Source organism: Xenopus laevis, chromosome 4L (genome assembly GCF_017654675.1).
Source record: "Xenopus laevis strain J_2021 chromosome 4L, Xenopus_laevis_v10.1, whole genome shotgun sequence".
In the NCBI taxonomy this organism is placed as follows: Eukaryota; Metazoa; Chordata; class Amphibia; order Anura; family Pipidae; genus Xenopus; species Xenopus laevis.
In genome coordinates this window covers 104,259,355-104,283,921 of record NC_054377.1, presented here as the reverse complement: position 1 = coordinate 104,283,921, position 24,567 = coordinate 104,259,355, and the positions used below count along the sequence as shown (strand labels likewise).

At 39.2% G+C, this 24,567-nt stretch overlaps 1 protein-coding gene across 3 annotated transcripts in view; it reads left to right on the top strand.

Moving 5' to 3' along the window:
* Positions 1–1,316: 1,316 nt before the first annotated feature.
* Positions 1,317–24,567, top strand: part of nos1ap.L (nitric oxide synthase 1 adaptor protein L homeolog) — a 51,065-nt gene continuing 27,814 nt past the window's right edge. For 2 of the 3 annotated variants that reach the window (XR_005967032.1, XM_041590561.1), the window contains exons 1-2: positions 1,322–1,685; positions 12,616–12,687. Coding sequence is in view for 2 of the 3 variants with exons in the window: in XM_041590561.1 (XP_041446495.1) it covers positions 1,581–1,685; positions 12,616–12,687 (177 nt within the window). In the remaining variant the exon portion in view is untranslated. Of the gene's footprint in view, positions 1,686–12,615; positions 12,688–24,567 lie in introns of all 3 variants that reach the window. The other variant, XM_041590563.1, reaches the window with a different exon arrangement.

The window sequence follows — 24,567 nt, the reverse complement described above, 5'->3', positions numbered from 1 at the left end:
CCCCTTTATTGGAGCTCCCTATAGATGTTCTCTGGTCCCTGTCTTTGTTTCAAATGAGGGGTGGGCATGTCCTAATGGTCCCTGCCAGAAGCACAGTAGAAGGGGGACAGCCAATCACAGCCCTACAGTCACACAAGCACAGACAGGCTTCAGTTCCCTATCAGGTCCTGCTAGCTGCTGATTGGTTCCTGTCCTACAGTGCAGTGAGCTGAGAGCCACTGGCTCCCCTGCACAGCCTGGGAATTCAGGGAGCAGGAAGTGGAAGAGACGGGAGGGATTATTAGGGTTTTTGCAGAAATATTCAATAAATCAACCTGAAATACTACTTTTTTAAGCAAAATTCTTCTATATCTAAATGAGTATAATGCACTGATACATTCTTATTTTTTACACAAAATGTCTCCTTTAAGGTGAACAGCCACTTTAAGATAGGAGCTGTGCCAGATTACAAATCCAATGTCATTTAAACAGTTCTGTATACTGTATTATACTGCTATCACTCAGTTTGTTTTAGATTTCCAGAAACGGAATCAGTTTCAAATCACACACCCAACTATACAAGCATAGCAACTCTGAGCTCAGTAAGTGGGTAGGAGGAAAAGCAAAGCCAAAGTAAGGCAAGGCTGGGGCCCATAATCTAAAAGAAAATAGATATATATGAAACCTTCAGCGATATATAGCCAACAACCCAAATACAACTCCCAAATCCAGTTGCCAATAGTACAAGTCTCTGGATCAAAATATTTCATTGTATTACAGGAGGTTCATGTGCTCAGGGGGCGTATTTCTTGGATGGGCAGCTCAGAATTTAACATGGAAATAAGACATTGTGCAATACAGCACTGGAGAGTTTGGGTTTCATACAGTCCAATAAGCTAGAGGGGCGCAGGCTGGACATCCCTGATCTATAAACTTAACTATCAACCAATTTATGAAAAATAAGTCATTTTCATTTATAAATATGTTGTCGTATGGCCCCTGTAATGCCAGGCTTCAGCTGTGCCAGCAGGGAATAAACGGAGTTCCAGGCAGGGAATAAGCTGAATACCTGGGAAAGGGTTACAGGTGGTGTTAAACACTGACAGGGAAAATTGAGGGAGGGGCAGATGATCCCTTAGGGAAGTGGCTGGTGACAGTCACATCGGGGAGGAATCTGCCAGCAGCTACTACATGTTGTAAAACTACAGTTCCCAGCATGCACCGCTGAAACAGAGGATGATGGATGGTATGCTAGAGCAAGGTCTAATACAAGATTGGGATAATGATAATAACAATCATGTGTGTGAAGTGCCCTGCCTGGTGGTTAGAGCTGACGTGCGGGTGTCGGTGCGGGGACACACGCGGGTCCATGGTTAGCCAATAGCGGGAGGGCTGGAGCTGGCTCACCCAGAGGGTCAGTGACCCCCCTCACACACACACACCCCCAGCACTCTCAGTGGGCAGGCGTCTAGCTCCCTCCCACCGCCAGGATCTCGCTTCCTCTTTCCCGGATCCTCCCATTTCCAGCGGGAGGGACTGATGTGGTCTGTGGATCTCTGCTCGCTCTGCCTGGGCTCCTGACTGGGGGAAAGCTCAGCAACATGCCGGCCAAAAGCCGCTACAACCTGGTGGACGACGGACACGACCTGCGGATCCCGATGCACAATGAGGAGGCTTTTCAGCATGGCATCAGCTTCGAGGCCAAGGTGAGCGCTGCCCTGTCGTCACTGTCTCTGTGTGCCCCTGAATGTATGTGCCCCTGAATGTATGTGCCCTCTGCTGCCCGGCGCTACCCATCTCTGCCCACTGTACCTGTGTCTGTGCAATTTGCTCTGAGTGGCCCCACACTGTGACACAAGTCGCTGCTTCTGTTTGGATCCGGTCGGAGCAGGTGTTTCTTCTAATAAAGAGCACAGATTGCGGCTCAAGTATATTCCCTCCGTATATTATTATAGCCAAGTCACCTAAAATCCTCCGAAGCCTGTGTACTATACTGCTAACTGTCTTTGCGATATCTACTCAAGTAATTATAGATAGTGCGAGATATTTCCTCTCCCTGAATGAGACGGGGGAGCTGGGCGCATCACATCCTACAGCAGAGGGATCTGGAGCCGACTGGGGTTACTGGTGTTCTCCAGTCATAATGCAGGTTTGGGGGCACTGGAGGCTTGTCCATATAAAGCATTTATTAGGGAAAGGCTGGGGTGAATTTGCAGGGCTAGAAGTCTACTTATATGGGGTAAGTTGACAGTAGTTACCTAGACTGAGAGAGTAAGTCGATATATAAAGGAATAAGATGTAAATACAAGTAGTGGGCTACAGTGTTGAACTTAATATGTGGATGGAAAAGGTAATTTGGAGTAATACTTGATTTATCAGCATATCACTCTCTACATAAGGGGCAAATTTACTAACAGTCGCTGGCATAACGTCACTAGCGAAGGAGACTCTAGAGGTACTTCGCTGTCTGGCGAATTTGCACTCTGGCGAATTTGCGCTCTGGCGAATGGACGTAACTACGCAAATTCACTAAGATGCGGCTTTTACTGAATGCTACCTCTTGCTCCAGACTTGCCTTCGCCACCTCAGACCAGGCGAAGTGCAATAGAGTAGATAAGACTTCCTCAAAATTTAGTTGAAAAATTTTCCAAGTACCAAAAAACACTGGTGTCTTTTCCTTTTTTGAGGGTGATAGGCTGCAAAAGAACGTACTTTTTTTTGGGGTAACCCTCTTCCCCCCTACGTTTACTAACATATGGCACATAAACTATACAGTGGGCACATGTGTAGGGCAAAATAACAACTCTATTTTATTTTATTAAGGTTTCCCGGGCTAATGTAATGTAATGTATTTGCTGCAACATATACGTCCATTGAACGTTAACTTCCTGCCGTATGCAAATTAGCCAATGCCAGCGCAACTTCAATTTGCTTGATGCAGTATTGCTAGCGCAACTTTGCCAGCGTTCGCCGCCCTGGACATAACTTCGGATTTTAGTGAATTAGCGTTGTCCTGGCGAATCTACGCCTGGCCCTGGTGAATTTTTGAAGTTTAGTAAATTTGCCCCTAAAAGTTCATTCAAAGGTGAACAACCGCTTGCAAGGGGGGGTGGGATCTAAATGCCAGCTGTACTTTATCCTTACACTGATAAACTACCCATCATTGATGCAGGACTGAGTTTAGCAGCTTCCCCAGACTCTTGTTTCACCCACATACTGACTTAGAAGTTACCTTCAATGTTACTTGGAATTGGCAATACTGACTTTCCAACATGGGTCCATGGAATATAGTCTCTCTCAGTGACCCTTGTACAAAATATAGGTGATAAAAGGGCTTTATTTGCCTTCAAGTACAGGTATAGATGTTTTCCTGCAGAGGACTGGTTATGAACTTTCATCATCTCTGTTCAATCGCTGATTTGTATCTTAAGAGTTCCAGGCAAGCCCATTGCTTTAAGAAACTTACGATTTGTCCATCAACTAAAAATACCATTTGAGCAATGTTGTCTAGTTGAAGCCAGGAAAACTGAGCTGCCTGCTTGGCACTGCAAACAATTGGAAAATAGATTTCACGTGACCGATGAAAATGTTATAACCTGGCTGATAAATTTTGTGACCGATGTCGGACAAAAAATCTTTAGATGCATGATCGTTCCATTCCCTCTAACTTCAAGATAATTTGATGGATTGGTCGAATTGCACTAAAATCGGTCGTTCATCAAAGAAAAATCTTTGCGTCTATGGGGACCTTAAGTGCTAATCTTGAGGGTGTGAGAGGAAGTTAAGGCAAAAACGAAACAATGGTTCAGTAAGGCATGATAGTTGGAAAATTATATGAAACATTGTAATATGAATGCATGCATTCTTTTCCTGGACATTGGTGTATATTTTATTCAATATTCCTTTAAAATAGTGCTTCCTATTTAAAACGATTATAAAATGGATAGGAAAAACTCAGACACTTGTGCAGGATACTGAGCAGTAAATTAAGGGGAAGTAGTAAAGTTACCAGTTGTAAAAGCGACATAATTTTTCTTCATTTGTACGGAATTGGGAGCTGGAAGCTTGAGAGGAAGTCCAGCAAGGAATATTGCATAAAAGTAACAGACTGTGAGATAAGAAGGGGCAGAGATTTTTTTGTTCCTTCTGACTGAGAGATAAGTATGTTTTGGCAAGGTTACTAGGAAGGATTCTCAGAGTAGCAGCATCAGTGCAAGCTATGTAATGAATGGAGATGGTCAATCAGCAATATTTTATGGTAAGGGGAAATGCTTTGAAAGTGAATTATCAGTTAGGGTCAGGGCACACAGGCAGTTCAGGGAGATTAGTCGGCCCGAAGAAGAGGAGACTTGTTGCTGGACTACTAATCTCCCTGAATCTGCCTGTGTGCCCTGACCCTTAGCCGGCGGGGAGGCAGTTTGGGTAGATTAGTTGCCCCGAAAAAGAGGAGATTTGTCTCCTCGAATCTGCCTGTGTGCCCTGACCCTAAGACTGACATTGTTTAGCTTTGTGCTTGACTTAAGTCACTGCACACAAATAGATGAGACCAATAAATGGCCCCATTCACTCTCTTCTGCTAGTGAGCCATATGGACTGTTACTGAAAATAGCTTTGTACTATATATTGTATGGGTGCAATGCAAGGTTTTTTAACTTTTAATTTGCAGCTCATCAAGTTTAGTCACTGCTTAGTTATTTCTCAACTGCTGAGAAATATGGGCAAAATATGTATTAGATTGTAACCATACTCTTAAGCAAGTTGGCAACCTGCCAATGGGAAATGAGAGGGAGTAGAATGAAACAAATTAATGTATCAAATGAATGATTTAGAAAAACAATACAAAATAGAGAGCAAATGAAAAAAGTAATTGTTTATGTGAACTGTGCCTTCCAGTTTGATATAAATTGAGGGCTACAAATGGACTGACGGACTGACAGAAAGGGCCATTTGTAGGTGAAGAATAGCACGGCGTTACTAGTCTAAAGGGGTTGTTCACCTTTGAATTAACTTTTAGTATGATGTAGACAGTGAAATTCTGAGACAATTTGCAGTTGATTTTCATTTTTATTATTTGTAGTTTTTGAGTTTTTATTCAGCACCTCTCCAGTTGGTATTTCAGCAATCCGGTTGCTGGGGTCCAAATTACCCTAGCAACCATGCTTTGGTTTGAATAAGAGACTGGAATATGAATAGGAGAGGCCTGAATAAAAAGATGAAACATAAAAAGTAGCATTTAAAAAAAATTGTAGCCTTACAGAGCATTCATTTTTAGATGGGGTCAGTGTTTGAAAGCTGGGAAGAATCTGAAGAAAAAGGTAAATAATTCAAAAACTATAAAAAAGAAAAAATGAAGGGCAATTGAAAAAGTGCTTCTTAGGATTAGCCATTCTATAACATACTAAAAATTTACTTAAAGGTGAACCACCCCTTTAAGGCCCATTGTTAAAACTGAAACTAAGGATGCACCAAATCCTCTATTTTGGATTCGGCCAAACCCCCGATGGGATGGGAAGGGGAAAACATTTTTTACTTCCTTGTTTTGTGACAAAAAGTCACGCGATTTCCCTCCGGCCTAATTTCCATATGCAAATTGGGATTCGGTTCGGCTGGACAGAAGGATTCGGCCGAATCCTGCTGAAAAAGGCTGAATCCGCTGAATCCTGAACCGAATCCTGGATTCGGTGCATCCCTAACTGAAACCAAAGATTTTTTATTTCAATGTAGTTACATTGAATAATTCCACTCGCTATACACTACAGCAAATAGCAAAGTTACCACATAATGACAGGACTTGAAACATAGCCATTTTCAGCCACCTCAAAGAATTGACTGACTTGCTTATCAGGAAGCTGTAATTTACTATGGAAAGACAGGAAGTGATAAGAAACTTGCCTATTTACATATTGTATTATTCACCACATGTTCAGTGGAATGTCTGGGCAAAGGTTATTCTGCATGGATAGATCATCATCAAAACTCATTTGAAAGTGCACCACCAGTGGTCTTATTACCAGTGAAAACTGTAGAACTCATGGGGGGTTATGTAATAAAAGACACTAAACTTGCCCAGGAGCAGTAACCCATAGCAACCAATCAGCAGGATGCATTTGCGGCTCACCTGTTTTAAAAACAAGCAATAGCATCTGGTTGCTATTGGTTACTGCTCCTGGGCAAACTTAGTGCCTTTTATTACTTAACTCCCTTGGTGGCACAGGAGTGTAGTGCTGGGGTTCTACGTTTGATTCCAGCCTGGGCACTGTTTACAAGCAGTTTGTATTTTATCCTCAGCCTTGCGGGGGTTTCCTCCCACTCTCCAAAAATATACAGCCGAGTTAATTGGCTCTTGATAAAATTAATTGCAGTGTGTGTTTGTTATTGAAACTGTAAGCTCCACTGGGGCATGTAGTTATGTGAATGATGTATAATCTCATAAAGTGCTGCCAAATACATTGGCTCCCTGTTCTGCTCTCAGTTGCCGTGCATCAGTGCTGGGCATGTTCCAGTGTATGCCTTCAATGCTCCATCCTCTGATATCTGTTGGTTTACATGTGCAGGCCTTGTTTGTGATGGATGTCCTTTCATAACAAATAGAGGCTGGTAGCTTTGTCAGACCAAGGCATATTATTGTGCGCTGCAGTTCCTAGTACCTCTGATATTAATATGATTTGATACTCTGAAACGTCCCTAGGACTGGGTTGTATTTTGAATATACTGCTTATTTGGGAAATATGCCTGTCTTGCATTGTCAGCAGGAGACCAGCTTACAAATTCTTCATGGTCTGATTCATAACTGAGTGATTTGGTCCTTCATCAGTTAAAGGGATATCTACCTAAAAACAGTCTTTTGCATACTGAAAGAAAATGCTATTTTACCCAATTTCCCAAAAAGGGTTAATCAAACAGTTTTAGAGGTTTACAAGTTGTTTGCAAATGTAATTGCTATTGAAAATGGTTTGGCTGTTTATTTTCTCCCTTCACTTTGTTCTGTTACTTATGTTTTAGCCTCCAGAGGCCAATGATTCACTGGCAACTATGGATGACCCATAACCTTTGGCAATCAAAATTATGATACATCCTACTCATATGCCTAAATAAAAACTAGCACTGTTTAAATTCCTTGTATGCTACCAGACTGCTTTCTGTGCCTTGTGTCTTGCAGTGTCCCCCAAACAGCCAGATGTTTCATAGACTATCACTCACCTTTTGCCAATAAAATTAAAGGGAATGAGAACCCAAAAAATATTTCTTTTACTTTATAAAAGAAAACTTAATTCTAAGCAGCTTTGCAATATACATTCATTACATATTTTCTACGTTTTTTTTAAGTTATTTGTATATGTATTGCTATTGAAAGCAGTGTTTGTATGTCCCCTTGTATTCTGTGTCCTGGTGGCTGAGACTGTTGAAACAATGTAAGACAAGGCAGCTGATTAACAGAACTGCCTTTGTTGGAGAACTAAGACTTTTGCAACATTGTTTAAAAAGTAACAACCAGGATAAAGCAAATGCTGCTTTTGGTAACAATAGTTTTTACACATAAAAAACATGGAAAAATGGTAATATATGTATATTGCAAAGTTGTTTAGAATTATTATAAAAATGCAAATTTTTATTTTGGGGTTGACTTGGCCTTTAAGACAACATATTCATAACTTATTGACTAGTGGCTACTTGTGGTGTTTTCCAGGGAATGCCCTGGGAACTTTTTTTTATTAATGGGACAATTTACCAACCAAGAACCCTGCATGTTTTTCAGGGCATTTGCTTAATAAACAGATAGTTGCTTCACAAATAATTCTTATTAGTAATATATTATTATTAATTCATTAAATTTATTTGTTTTAAGAATTCATTTGTGAGCGCTAAAACCTAACATTTTTTTCTGTGGCTGCAACCAACACACTCATGCTGTGAGTCACTGGCAGATCTCATATCTTAAAGGACCAGTAACATAAACAAATTTTTTTCTACATAACATAAAAAAAACCCACCAAGACACATTTAACTTTAAATTCACAAAGTCTTTATTAAGAAATAATTTACCGATACTCCGCTTGTACTCCTCTTCAGAAAAGGCGACAGGTCGATGATCCATCGTGCAGGGCTTGATTTCTTCTCCCTGCCTTGTATAGGAGATAGCCAGGGAGGAGAAATCTAGCGCCGCACAAATCGTTCATCGCCCTGTCACCTTTTCTGAGCGCAAGCGGAATATCGGTAAGTTATTTCTTAATAAAGACTTTGCGAATTTAAAGTTAAATGTGTCTTTGTGGGTTTAATTGGTTGCTTCCAGCAGGAGTAAGGGCTCTTACACATGAGCGTTTTTACCTGCGCCCCCCTGCGTTCCGTTTTTCGGCGTTCAGCCGCAGGGGAGCGCAGGAATAGATGCATTTCATTATTTCAAATGGGGCTGTACTCACACAGGCGCGTGTAGGCGCCGAACGCAGGGAAAATGCAGCATGTTGCGTCTCAACCTGCGTTCGGCGCCTACATGCGCCTGTGTGAGTACAGCCCCATTTGAAATAATGAAATGCGTCTATTCCTGCGCTCCCCTGCGGCTGAACGCAGGTAAAAACGCTCATGTGTAAGAGCCCTTAGCAATGTGCACTTGCATTACTGACAGAGAGTTGATTTGGCTAAAGAGAATAGTTTGCACAATCATGAACCATTTAAAAAATAAGTGAATAATAATCAAACCTCTTTGGGGAAAAAGATTTGCCAGCCCATTTAATTTTTAATGGCCCAGCTTGTTAAGGCCAAAGTCACACTAAGCATATGCCCTGCTTCTCTCCATGAAAAAATAATCTCCGCTCCGTGTAGCTGCACTCTGTATCAGATCCGCTTAGGCTAGGGCCCCACAGCAAATTATTTTTCAGGCCCCCAAAATGTCTAGAGGTTGACTTGTTTTATCAATATTTATTTAAATTGTATATGAATTAGGCCTCGTGGGGCCCCTATAACTCATAGACCCCCTGCAGCTGCAGGGTCTGCTTCCTCTGTAGTTACACCCCAGATTCTGGACTGTCTTTCCTTTTTTAAATCGCAGATACGAGATACATTAATATTGATGGCAGATTGTTAAAGATAACAACGCTAAGCATAACGAGAGCAAGCAAAGTACCTGCAGATTTCTGCAAATCATTTTTTAAAAATTGTCTGGCAATTAAATGAAATTACAAATAATGGAAAGTATTCTGCGGTTGTACTGACAGTGTTCTGAACCACCTGTTGTGGCTTAGAGGTCATGTAAACATCCCATTGGTGCCAGGTGTAGAGTATACAATAATAAATCCTTGTCTAACGAGCCCTAATTAGTAACTTGTGCTGCTTTAGATGCAGGGGTCTTATTACTTACACAGTGTAGGGAACTTTCTTAAAATCACATGACATCTTGCAAGTTCTCACTCATGTAAAGTAGCATTTTATACCTTATTTATGGCAGATTTCCCACAGAGAAGCTTTGGTACTACAAAGTCTCACCAGAGGATCACTGTCTATAGGGAAGGGCTAGCATTCTTTATTTTGTGCTGTAAAAAGCCAGTTGGTCAGTTTTCAAAGTGAAGGTTATGTGAGTAGCAAATAAAGCCCCATGAGGCATAGACTCTTATTAAAGTGGAATAACACTGTAACTGTAACATGTTTCTGGGCGTCATTTTGACTGGTTGGTATGTGGAGAGTACAAGAGGTCAAGGAAAAGGAGACTTCACCTTCAGCAGCTGAACGGGGGCTGCATAGTAAGAGCAGACACATTGTGGAATTCTTTACAAGAGTCTGTGTTTGCTTATACTACTGCCTCCTGCACTCTCCAAATTTGTCTGGAATCAGAGCGACATCTCTAAAATGCTAACTGCAGAAAAAAATCAAGTTATTTTCTCAGAATGGGTATGGTGTAAAGTTCTGTCTGATGATAAAAAGTAGTGACTTGATTGTGTCTGGGAGACTGTTCACTCACATGTTTTTGCAGATAAGTGAAGAATGATAATGGCACAGTCTAGTTTGATGCTTCTGCCATTGTGTTGCCCATCACCCAGTAGGCATGGATACATTATCAGTTCAGCAGCCAGGGGTGAAAGACAATTAAGAGTCCAGAACTGATATAAACACCTAAGTGCTCTGGGGGAGGCAAAGGCTTCACTAGGAATGTTTCTAAAGTGATGACAAGAAATTCCTATAAAAAGTTCAGTGTTTTAAATGGTTTCCAGAATTGACTGCAGTCTCGCTTCTTGCCAATTTCAACCAGGTTATCCTATGGGGGTTCAATAGAACAGTGCACAAGTCTGACTTGTAGTGAAAATAAAGCAAAGTATAATTACCCAGAAATGGCAGATTCTGCATCTAATCTGGGTGGTAGAGCACTAAAGCATCCTTATGTAAGGTAAATATAATCGCTTAAAACATGAAAGAAAATAGTTGTGGTAAATATGTTTGGAAGGATTAATATTCTCTTCCTACATGTAAAGTTCTTACTAATTTTACATTCTTTTTTAAATTGTTTTTTTCTGTGTCAGAAACAGGTTGCTAGAGAGCTGTAGTATATGATTGATTCTCACATAGGTAATTCTCATATTCTGTGGGATTTGGGTGATTTAAAGTGCACTTTACAGATTATTTTTTTTACCCACAATGCAGCATTTTAAAATCAGTAAAATTCTAGTATTTTTGAAGCGCTTGGTGAGTATTGTAGACCACAACATGTGTAAAACACAGGTGCAAGCTAGTGCTCACTTTTGTTTGTGTACATTTAAGGCCAATAAATCCATTTTAGCACGTAGTGAATTTTGCACGTAAAGAAACAGTAACACCAAAAAATAAAAGTGTTTCAAAATAATGAAAATATCATGTACTGCCTGCACTGGTAAAATAGATGTGTTTGGTTCTGAAACACAACTATAGTTCATATAAACAAGCTGCTGTATAGCAATGGCGGAAATTGAAAAAAGGCTACATGGCACAGGTTAAATAGTTGATAACAGATTATGTTCTACAGAGCTTATCTGCTATCTGCTGTATAACCTGAGCCTTTTCTCCTTTGAATGGCTCCCCCCATTGTTACACTGCAGCTTATTTATATAAATAACAGTAGTGTTTCTGAAGCAAACACAGCAGTTTTACCAGTGCAGGGCAACACTGCATTATATTTTATTACCGTACTTTAAAACATTTTAATTTTTTGTTGTTACCATTTCTTTATGTAGCTTTTGTTTAAATGAGCCATTCAAAATGTTAAGCTGAAAAATAAAGATATGGAAGGAGACATTACTAAGGTACACATCACACTGCTTTTTTTGTGATAAACTTGAACACTGATGATAAATTCTGATGTTGGTATCTGGCAAGGCAACTGTGCCTTTTCCTCAATTGCATTTTCCGTCAATTCTCTTTAGCCAAATATAAATGCCCTAGTTTAAAAAACAGGCTTTATTTTAGTAATCCTGGATGACCTTGAGAAGTGAGGTTTCCTGCATGAGACATTGAGTCATTGTTGTACTTCCTTAGGCTCAGACCTTGCCTTCCAGTGAATCGTGAATCGCAACATCACTGTGGCTGGTTAGTGAGTGGCACTGCTCTGCACTACCTTTGCTTGGAATCACTCCCATGTGATTTATGCCTGTCCTACGGTGGCATAAAATTATAAAATAAAAATGTTTCCTTGGCTTTACAAAACAATAACTTTAGTACTAGCCATCTCTTGGAAAAAACTCTGGTTACCCAGCAAGAAAAGACCAACAAAAATACTTCATTTTTTTGTAGAAGATGACACTTGATCGGATCTCTCAGAAATGATGACTTTGGCATTTTTGAGCGATCATCATCACCGCCCGACAGTCACAGTGACCAATGGTATAGTGTTCCCTGTGACTGTTTGCAAGTGAATGGGAATCTTCACAACATGCCAGGAACATTATACAGATAGCTACAACCTCAATCATAAACCAGAACAGAAGTGTTGCTTTGTAAAAGATAGGAAGAAGACTTAACCATCTGATTGCAATTTTATATCCAAACAGTTTAAAGGGGAAGTAAAGAGCTGGGAAGCCTCAAGTCCAATTAATCAGTAACAAAAAACTCATCTTATCTAAAAGGCATAAAATAGAAAATCAATTTGTGGCATTCTCTTTGGGCAAATTTTATCAGGTGTAAAGTGCCAAGATTTATCTGGGGGGGGAATCCCAGTTTTATTATGAGTCTAATAGACTTTACTTTCTCTTTGGCTCCACATTTTGTTTTGGTCCGGAGAAAGGTTGCAGAAACAAGATGCCTAAAAAATGCCCTGCGGGTGTGTGTTATTACCCTTATGGATTAATACAGTAGCAAGCACAAATCTGTAATAGTGGCTTGTTTACTCACTTGCACTTATTCCCATGTGTGTAAATTATAAATGTAAGAATATTTGCAGCATACATTGCTACCCAAATCAAAGCACGCATACATATATCTGTTTTATAGCAGTGATTTCATCTCCATGCTCCATCATTGTCATCCAACCTGGTAATTCTTGAATTTCTGCAGTGGGAGCCAAGTGCAGTGTACTGCAGTCACTGCCTTAGTGAAACAATAGAAGCAGCAAGATGAGTTTAGATCATTCACAGGCCTGTGTTGTTATTGCACCTTTAATAATACCGGTTTGTGTTTTTACAGTATATTGGAAGTTTGGATGTCCAACGACCTAACAGCAGGGTTGAGATTGTGGCGGCCATGAGACGGATCCGGGTATGTTAAATCTGATTCACTTTTGTTTTTTTGTGTGTGTGTCAAGGTGGCATATGTGTAAGAGGCCGAGATGGCAAATATGTATTTATCTAGTTCTCTCCAGGTGCCTTAAGCATGGGATGCTGTGCTTTAAGAGTACAGACACTCCTTTTTTTAAACATTAGCTCTTGATTGGGATTTATTATCATGAGAACAATGCAGTTCACTTAGTAGTTGACTTGGACTATTATCTGTCTGAAGGCTACATATATTACCATGGGTCATTAATACCATCTTGGACATGTAGAACTGTGCAGGGCTATTTATTCTCCATTTAAAGAGTGTCATCATGTAATACATGATGTTAAGTTTGCTACTTGTCTAGAAACCCATAGCAATCAATCGGCAGGTAGCAGGTAGCATGTACTAGTCAGCTGTTAGAAAACAAACATCTCATTGGCTACTGTGGGTTACTAAATGTGGGCAAACTTAAGATTTTTCTTTTTTTTAAGATTTTTGTTTTTAAGATTTTTGTGTCATCTCTTAAGCCTACATTAATTAGGAGCTGTCATGTGATTTAATCAGACTGCTGCCTGAACATCCAGTTAACCAAAGTTCCATTTGAAGGTGGTCAGGGTCACCCATCTAACAGGGATACCATCACCCTCATGCAGTGATCTTGCAGTTTTTTTTTTTTTTAGGTAAATTTTATTTTATTTTTACACACATCGGTTATACATGCATATCAATTACATTCAGTTCGATTTTCAATTAGTACTGTCTAACCATCATGCATTTGGCAAGATCTTATAATATGTGTCTGTTACATTTTGTTTATTGCAACTGCCCAATGTACCACCAGCTAAAAACCAATTTTAGAAGCAGTAATTGCTTTGTATATATATGAAGTGAAAAGAAAAAAAAAATGATTGATGCGCTTGCGTGTTCCCACAAAGAATATAATGGTCTCCACCAGGCTGGTGCTGTGGGCCACTTGTGCTGTCCAGTCATAATGGCAACCTCATAGACTGAATGTATGGTCAAGTGTGTATGGCCATTTAGCAGAGAATAGTTTTAGGCTGAAGTCTCGGGACCAGTGCTTGTTCTCAGACTAAGGAAAAATCTTCGAATCACCAGGGCACCAAACACACAGCAGACCCCTTCTTGCTAAGAACACACACACACACTCTCTCTAGAGGCACAGACTTTCTCCCTTAACCTCTTTTCTAACAAACAAATTTAATTTGTTTGTTCTACTTTTTTTTCACCATTGTGGCAAGTGCACAATGAAACTCAAATGGCTGAATTGGGAGCATGTAGAAATTGCTGTTCGGAAATTGTGTTTACATTGTGCGAATTCTTTGCCCATAGAGAGTGATATCATATTCACAAATATTTATGTAAACCTTTTAAGATAAAAAATATTTTCAAAGTGTTCTTTTTTTTAGATAAAATTGTAATTTTTTTTAAAATGTAGTCATTCTTGGTTCTTGTTAAAGACTGGCCTTGCTCTGCAGGATTCCATTGTGTGTGCCGTCAGTAAGGAGGGGCTGTGGTCCAGAGCGAATGTGAGCCCAGATCTCACCAAAGGAAATGCAAGGGGTGTTTATTAATATATGTATTGTTGTGGCCAAGTTCCCAATAATATACCCCCTCCCCTAGAGATCAATGGCTGCCTGCTGTTATTTTGTTCGAAACAAAAACACTGTTGACACCACAGACTAATGTATCTTAAATAAAAAGGTTTATTGCTTGAAGAAATGCATCACAAATATTCTGGAAACGGGTTGATTCAGATGTGTGTGTTTATCTGTCATATTTCTATATATTTTACGTTCTCGGTTGCCTTTCTTTGAAAATGTCTGTGTTTGGACGTCAGTTTGTCTAATCTGCACCAGAATCTTTGGGCATTCTCTTAGCATCACCATGGCAGCACAAGCTGTTTGAGGCAGCACCTGCTGAGATGAAACACCAATGGGAAGTCTGTGCCTCAGCACTGTGTTCAAGTTTCCCTGTAATTTTCACTAGTCCATGTGTGCAAAAGTGATCTTTGAGTGCACAAAAAAACTTGTTGTTTGGGTTTCAGCTGGTATCCTAACCTGTGTGTGAACAAAACTTAGGATAGTGCAGGGAGGGTCGAAGCTGTAATATACGGTTATGGTGGGAGAGTAAAAGAAACTGCAACAAAATTATTGTGCTTGCAATGTTCTACCATAAACTTGCTACCCAACAGTATCTTCGATTAACCACAAGAAGTGGAATATTCATAAATAATTCTGTGATATGTCTGATAATGGGAACTAATAAATTGCATGACATGGTTTCCTAGACCATTAAACATTCCTCCTTTTGTTGTTTCTAAGCACTTTGCTCTTGTAGGACACTAGTGTTTACTGCCTTGTTGACAAACCTATTGACTGCAAAAATACACTGGATGTCAATCACAGATGCCTATGCATAGCCTAGAACTTGATTCATCTGATCACTACAGGTTCCACTTATTGAATGTCCAGAGTTTGTGGTCATTGCACAACGCCACTTCTTGGTATGGTCAAGCAGAGAATGGTTTGGTGACAGCAGCTCTATGTTGGACTCTTTGCACATAAACAGTCAAACTGAATATTTTAAAATTGCAGTTGGATATGATCAACCATTTTAAAACAAATTTCTGAAAACTTAAGGATATAATTATTTTTTTTGCCATTAAAAATATTCCCTTTTAGTCTTTTAACATGATTTTTAGTTAGAATGTAGTGTCATAATTTATCAAACACCTAGATTTTCCACCATACTGTTATTGTTGGGGAGTGGAAAGATCTAACGTGCAAATAAGGGTTAAGCTGTGATCAAGAGTGTCAAGTCAAATGCAACAAATGAATACCTTTTATAAGGAAATTTTATATACATTATTATACCCCCGTCTACAATTAAACAGTTAAAGGGGTTGATCTTTAAATAAACTTTTAATATGATGTAGACCGTGATATTCTAAGACAATTTCCAATTAGGTGTTCTTTTTTATTATTTAGGTTTTTTTTTAGATATTAGCTTTTTTTTTTATAACTCTTTATTTATTTGAAGTTTTAACAAATCATTGCATATTATCACATTTAAGATATTAGCTTTTTATTGAGCATCTCTCCCGTTTACAGTTTCAGCAACCATGTATTGATTTTAATAGGAAACTGGAATATGAATTGGAGAGGTCAAAGTAGAAAGATGAGTAATAAAAAGTAGCAATAACAATACATTTGTAGCCTTACGAATCTTTGGTTTTTTTTTAAGATGGGGTCAGTGACCCCCATTTGAAAATTGGAAAGAGTCAGAAGAAGGCAAATTCAAAAACTATAAAAAAAAAAAAATGAAAAATGAAGGTCAATTGAAAAGTTGCTGAAAATTAGCCATTCTATAACATACTAAACGCTTTTAAAGGTTTAACGATTTAAAGGTGAATCACCCTTTAAACAGTCTTTCGGCGCAGAAATAGGAAGACTAATGATTAAAAAAAAATTACTATATAAATACAATATAAATAATAAATACCAACTGAATGGATGTCCATCTTTAACATATTAAAGTTAACTTCAAGTGAACATGCCCATTAATTACATTTCCATTTAATGTGCATTAATACCAGCTTTGAACATAGTTTAAAGGGGAATTCACGGTGTACAAATGTCATTATCATGTAGGCTGCAGAAGCTGGACAAACCTTCTGTTGGATGGAAGAAATAGGAAGGGATTAGCAGCCCCTCTGTGCTGATCAATGGTAATTATATTGAGTAATCTAATTGGAAATCTGGGCAGAAATATAGCACCTGTCTAAGTGGAGTCACAAGACTCCTAAATGGAGAGACTCTTGGAATTTGATACATTTGTCTCTGGTGGCCACAAGGGTCAGTCTGAAGTTTATTCTACCTTGTATGCTAGTTACTCTACTTCTAGGAGCAACACTTCGATGGGCTGTGCCATGTATTTAGAGGAACTGTTTTGCATTTGCAAATTGCTCTTTATTTTGTTTTTGTTTCTTTTTTTTATGGGGCCAAAGTGAAATTAGACATTCAACCAGGTTTTTCAAGAAACTACATTTTCATCCCAAACATCACCCTAACTGACCTTCAGTATGGACCTTAGTGTTTATCTTGGAGAGCAAATAGGTATTCTTAAGGTGGCCATACACAGGGAGATCCACTCGTTTGGCGATGTCGCCAAACGAGCGGATCTCTCACCGATTTGCCCACATTGAGGTGGGGGATATTGGGCTGATCTGAATGTGGGCCCTAGGGCCCAACGATCGGATCAGAATGGAGGCAATAAGGGCGGTCGGATCGCGGGACTGCATCAATGAACAGATGCAGCCGCAATTTGACTGGCTTTTTTTATCCTGCCCGATCGGCATCTGCCTGACTTTCGACCAGATATTGATTTGGGGCGCCCGTCAGATGGCCCCTCACACTCAGTCTGTCGGCAGCTTTTATCGCCCCATGTATGGGGGCCTTTACCCTAACTTCTCCCCACTGTTTGGGAAGTCACTATTTTAGTATACCTCTGAATAGCATCACATATTTCAGCTGTGAAAACAGGAACTCAGTATGTGATATAGCAACAGAAACAGAGTGTTGGTACCATGTGTCAGCTCAGTAAATGCCTTGAGGATCACTATCTAAAGAAAGTTGGGAGCTATACCTAGCAAGTAGTAAGGCATTAATGACACTTCCTTGATCTAGAGCTCTATTCATATTTTGTTAACTTAGATCTTTCATTTGTTTTAACCTCCAAACTCCGCCCCGTCCATCTGTCCTTCCTATTGCACTTTTTATTGCAGTTGGTCAGGCTATTTTTTTTTTTAAGTGTCTGCAGTAGGGTTGATACTTTTTTTGAATGCCATTCTCATTGTTTTCTGGATACAGAATAATGTACAGCTATGGGATCCAGAAACCATTTATCCAGAAAGCTTCAAATTACACAAAGGTCGTCTCCCATAGACTCCATTTTATCCAAATAATACAAAATTTTAAAAATGACTTTCTTTTTCTCTGTAATAATAAAACAGTACCTTGTATCCTTGTGCTTGGTATAATTAATGCTTATTGAAAGCGAAACCAACCTATTCAGTTATTTAGGGGGTTATTTATCAAAGGTGGAATTTAAGAATTTTTTTTATACCTCCAATGAATTCACAACTCAAATGGTTTTTAACTTAAGGAAAAACTTGAATGGAAAAAACTCGAATCGGCGAGTTCAGGTTTAAGAACCCCGACAACTCTTAATAGAATTTTCGGTAGGAAAAAAACTCAAATCTCTAGAATTGATTGTCACAGCACTACCCAATATGTTGGCACTATATAAATACATGTTAATAATAAATAATAATAATAATAAAATGGTTCAAGGGACCTCTGCCATTGACTCCTACATGACCTCCACAGGTTTTAGATGGTGTATTTTCAGATTTGAGCTATTTCCAGGGTCAGGGTATAATAAATCACAAAACATTAGCAGGTTTTTAAAAATAAACTTTGTTTTTTAACCTGAAAAAATTAGATTTTTGACAAAAAAAAAAGCCTTAAACTCGAACATAATAAATAACTCCCTTAATGTTTTACATGATTTTCTAGTAGACTTAAAGTATGAAAATCTAAATTACAGAAAGATCTGTAATCAGAAAAACAACAGGTCCCGAGCATTGTGGATAACAGGTCCCATGCCTGTATCTTGCCATGTTTGGTGCCAGGTATTACATCCAGAGAGGGAAATAAGGTGAATGTGCTGGGAGCACCAACATTAACTGTACAGATTGAAAGCAAAGGCAAAGGTTGAGGCAGTCAGGCGTGATAAGTTAAGCGTGGTGTAAAAGGGGGAAAAATCATATATTTGCATATTGCTGTGATTTTTGAGGAAGGTAATGTCATTACAAAGAATAACCATTCCTTTCCTGCTTGTTCAGCTTTCTTTTTCTGATCCTATTCTGTCACAGACTAGACAGATGTTATCCGCTTAGATTAGAGAGATGTGAGTTTTAATGTACGTTTGGGTTGCAAAGGATATTGGGGATAAGAGCAAGAGAAATGTGAGAAGCTTTCCTAGCATATGACCATATTGCAACAGAAGCCTGGAGCACTAATGTGTATTAGGTAAATGCTGTGTCCGTTGGGTGCTGGCAGATTAAAAAGCTAATGTTATTGCAGTTATAGGAACTCTGCATGTGTTTAGTACTGAACTCCCCCCCCCCCCTCTTGCTGGACATTTTCTAATAAGTAACTGTAGTTCTGCTCCATGTACCTGGCAACTGTTTAATAACGTATCCTTACACTACCTACCAAAATAGTCTAGCCCTTATAATTTGTCTACTTTTCTCCTGGATAGACAACAACTTAATGGGGTGTTTGAACTTATTTGCCTTCTTCTTGCCTCTGATTTTTTCCAGCTTTCAACTCATCTGACCTCATCTAAGAAACTAATGCTCTGTAAGACTATACATATGCTGTTTTTTAGTACTCCTGTTTCTATTCAGGCCCTCTCCTATTCAAATCAATGCATTGTTGCTAAGTTAATTTGGACACTAGCAACCAGATTGCTGAAATGGCAAACTGGAGAGCGGCTGAATAAATTGCTAAATAACTCAAAAGCTAAAAAATTAAAACCAAATGCAAATATAACTCTCTATATCATACTAAATAATCAATTTAAAGGTGAGCAACCTCTTTAAGTAGCCTCTAATGCCTTGCACAAAAACAAGCAGCCATTGGGCATTCTGGCAAACCTTTGCTTGCTGATTAAGACACCTCGCCAAATGAAGCAGTCGGCTGCCCAGCCAGTTATAGCAAGTGACCAGTTGCAAGGAGGAGGCTGAAAAGTTGTTCATGATATATTTGCTGACCTGTCTCCTCATGTGACTTTAGCCTAGTGTTTAGCATTGCTATTCTGTTAATGAAGGGTGCAAAGCCTTTACTGCCACTGACTTAAGGACCTTTTGGCATTCCCATTAAGCCATATTCGTTCCGAGGATGGGATATGTTCCAATAATTTTGTTTAACCATGTAACATAGTGCAGCCAGTGTTCTGTCTCTGACGTCAGCTTTGTTACAAGGCTTCCGCTTAAGAGCATTCAGCCCATGGTCACAAGCGGTAGTTGTTAATTGTTTTATTCTTTGAACAAAAGCTGTGAATGGAACACTTACAAAAGATTTGCAAAAGGACTGGGAAGGGCTGTTGCAAGCAGAGGTGGGAGGTTAAAGATTTGTACCAGGCTTCAATATTCTAGAGGAATCTAAAGAATTCCGTAGTGTGGGAGGGCAAGCCATGGAATTCACTGGGCAGAGTTCATTAGGGGTCAATGGATGGAGGGGAGTCTCTGCAGGGACTGAAGTTTGGGATTTTGCTCTGCCAGATAATTTATCTGCCTGTTCAGCATACGCTGGTGATAATGCTGATGAGAGGGCAAATTATGCTGTTTGATTCAGACTACAGGAATCTTTTGGGAATAAATGGATATCTTTTAGAGCAGGTGCAAAAACAAAGTTCTGCTATAGATATCCAGTACACTTCTATGACAGAAACTACTGTCTGTATAAAGTCTCCATTTTGCTGAGGTTTAAAGTATTGCTCATGGCCAGATTCTATCTTTGCACATGATTACCCCAAATAGATTATGTTAATACTTTATTTTATATAGCCTGGCATATTTTATCAGTGCATTCTAGAGGGTATTCGGTGATCATTTGCATTCTCTTCTCTCCTGACCTCTGTCACTGCAGCTCAGGGGTGAGTACTGGACAATGTTAATGTAAAAGCATAGTAAATGTAATTTTCTAAATTTATGGGATGTACTAATTCCTTTTTATGTAATAATTATGTACTGTTGCTCTATACTGGTAAAACTGGCATGTTTGCTTCAGAAAAACTTCTATAGTTTATATAAACAAGCTGATGTGTAGTTATGGGGGCAGCCAGTAACGTAACTTGGTGGGGGCGGGCCCTGGTGCGGGCCGTGCAGACGGGCCCGCCCCCACCCTCATCTGCGCGATTTTTCTCTGCTGATGCAGCCGGCTGCAGCGCGCACGATCTTCCGGGGGGGCCCTGCGGGGTGCTGGCCCTGGCCCATTTGCACCCCCTGCTCCCCCGGTAGTTACGCCCCTGGGGGCAGCCATTAAAACTGGAAAATAGGAGAAAAGGCAGAGGTTACATAGCACATAACAGATAAGCCCTGATAAGCCAATGGTGTTTTATCTGTTATGCGCTATGTAACCTGTGCCTTTTCTGCAGCTTGAATGGCTGCCCCCATGGCTACACAGCAGCTTGTTTATATAAACTATAGTAGACTCACTGAGCAAATATACCAGTGCAGAGCAACAGTACATTATATAGTGAATAAAGTACCCCCTCTTGTAAAATATAAGGATATTATAAGTCACAGAGGAGTTTCATGACCATATAAAAACACGAGGCCGAAGGCCCAGTGCTTTTATACAGGTCATGGAACTGCGAGGTAACTTCTAATATCCTCATATTTTGCAACTGGGGGTACTTTGTTTATTATAATATACAAATTTCAGTGAGTCATGTGACAGAAATGACATCAGAACTCACCGTTTATAACTGATGACATCAAAACTCACCGTTTATAAGGATATAATTTACAAGATATTCATAGCTTTTGTGTATTATATTTTAATTACTTTGATACACTTTTGGTTTTTGGTGTTACTGTTCCTTTAATAACCTATACCAGAAATATTGTCATCTGGTCTTCCAATCAGTATTGAAACAAGCCTTGATCTGATTGGTAATGGCATTGTTTTGCCAAGCTTCACTCTATTTTTATTACAGACCTGCAAGTTGTCTAGGGCTGTCTCATTCCTGCACTGACATTTCTGCAGACCTTCTGCCAGACTTTCCTTTATCTCAGGAAATCCTTACTCTGGGAATGTATGTCTAATACTATCATTCTGTGCCGATTTGATCCTTTCAAAGGGAACGTTTCTGAAAGACCCAAAAGATCTTGTGTACTTAGGTCCTGGATACCCTTCAGGCAACCCTTCTCGGTCTGTTATAATTCAAAGATGTTACCGCTTGAGGTCTGTTGCAATAGTCATATATTAATTGAAGAAAAACAGGCTTTACTGCAGGGTTTTTATATGTCAGGGAATTTATTGTGCAAATATACACTACATGTTTTTGTGTTGCCCCCTTTATTAAGTGTTTGCATGTCTTCCCAATGAGTTGGTTGATGTACAGTAAAAGGATCCCCCTCGGAATGTTTACATTCCTGTCCATTTGTGTACTTGCTCACCATGGCGGCTTGTTATTATTGCTACTAATATACTAGATGTATATTAAAGGGTTCTGTGAATTTTGCATTTATTGGGAAGAATGACCATTAGCTCTCTTTTTTCAATGCAATGGGGTATGATTTGTCCTTTTCCACCCTACTAGTTAATCAGTTTACAAATATGTCCAACCTGAGCTTGTACAGCTGCTGTGGCTGGGTCATGGAGGGAAGCTGGGAGGTGCATAGCAACATCAGCCAGAGGGGTGCAGGCTGGGAGTCTCTGGATTCACAACATGCTTTTTAGCAGTCATAAGAAATCTCTCCACCGTAAGAAATTCAGTAGAAATAGCTCTCTTCTAGGTGCAGAACTGACTGTTCCAATTTACTTCTTTTTCAGCTATAGTTGGTGTTTAACACACCAAATACAGCTGTGCAAGAACTGCAATGCGACGAAATGCAATTTCCCCCTCTTAAATTAATTTTTGAGGCTCTTTTTTCACCAGTGGTGTTAAACTAGGAATCAATGGTCCCTTGCTTCACCCTGTACAGTCTGGGTACCAAGGCACCATATACTAGCAACTGGTTATTCTGCGGCAGTTGCTTTAGTGAAACTTCTGACACCGCCATGACAGCTGAAGGCATGGCTGCAAGTTGCCTTGCCCTTCCTTATACCAGTGAGAACCTGCAGTAGTTAACCTTTCTTTTGCCAAATTAAGATGTATACAATGGTGCTAAAGTAAATATCCTGAATTGTATAAAATGTCTGTATAATATTAAGGCTAGTAAGTCATTGTAAACAAAAGAGGCTTTGTGTGTCTCAAACCCTGAGTATCTAAAGCCTCTTAAATACCATTTTAGAGTTTGAAATCCAAAATGATTTTGTTATAATGGAATCAAACTAGCAGGACTAATGAAATAGCAACTTCGCGTACCAGTTTGCATATTGTATTGGCTCTCTGCTATCACCTGCTGTATGCTGCAGGTAGTGCATGTGAGACCACCATTTCAGCCACTGAACTCTGTCCATCTTGTATTTACTTGCCCTAATCCATTAATAATTTGATTCATATGCTGCCACACAGTTTGTTGATCATGATTATCAAATCTAAAATCAAATACTGCCATTTAATGTTAAGGAAAATCCTATGTATAAAATGAGTTGCTTATTTAGTTCTTGTGTATGGCATACATGGCTTGTTAATACATCGAAAGAAAGCATTAGAAATAAAGCCTGCTGCCAGAAATGGAGACTGACAGCTCAGTGTGTTTCCAAGGGAGTGAGTGTCAAAGAAAAATTATATTGTGGTAAAATATCTGCTTAGTATTTCAGCAAAATATCTTGTGCCTTAAAAAACTAAAAATCCGCACATGAGCTATATCTTCTAGCATCTCTCTATTTTAATGTCCAGTTTACCATACATATAAGCTGTGCCACCCCCAGCTGCCTTGAAGGCCCAAATGCTTACAGTATTGTGATTTTACTTACTTAACTTTATAAAAATGGCATAATGGCAAATTGTGAATATTTATACACACATTCCCAGTTACACCACAACTATTATAAATTTACATTCACAAAATGACACTGATCAACCCTGTATTAGCGCATAACAACTATGCACATTGGCTCATGCAAATACCCATTTCATTTGCGAGGCATTTGCAAATATTTTTGCACAGTGTGCATCAAACTGCGATTCGCATATTTAAGCATATAGGGGAAAGCATGCTCAAAACAACCATATGCAAATAAATATGCACAAATTTTATATTGTAAATTGCCCCCATGAGTTTCAATTACAACTTCCTTGCTGTGCCCTTCTTCTCTTTCACTTTTCAAAGGAACCCTGTCGTTGGTTGTGTGTTCAAGGGTGTTGGTTGTTCCTGTGTGTGCTGATAACTGTATATCCAGCTTGAAGAACTACTTTGTATTTTGTAATAATGGACTAAAGTGCTGACAGACGTGTCATAGTTAAGCTTTTCTGTACCAAACTTCGATTTTTAAATAAACTGATTCAAGATGTTTGTAATTTACTCAGCATTTCCTTGTGTCATCTGTTATTGTAAGGAATGTTAAGTGTTGCGTATATAAGTAGCATCTTATAAATAAAATATACTTAATTATGAAATGTACATGCTGCAGTCCAAAATGTATTGAATAACATTAAAGCAATACTGTCTACAAATAACACAGATATGGGATCAATTATCCCAAGCACTTTGTAAGCTGGGTTTTTACAAACTTAAAAAATATTCAATAAATCCAGTTGGATTGTTTATCCACCAATATTTATTTATGCAGCTTGATTACCACCTCCCACCAACTCCATTTTTACAAAAAATTTAATTATTTACTCCGGGTGATGGGCTTCTCCTAATTTGGCGCTTTCTGGATTTTGTTTGGATGCTGTTAAGAGATCCATACCTGTACTGCCACAAGTTCATGGGTAAGCAGTGTAATTTTAGTACATACAAGCTGCTTTTACTGGGTGAGCATTGTGTAATCATGTTGACCAGCCTACAGTTTAATGAAGGGTCAGTTAATTTTTGTGCGTGTTTAGACACTGGAAACAAGAGCAAATATGTAGCCATCTGTGTGTACATAGCCTTAGTTTTTCCAGGTTTCCTTA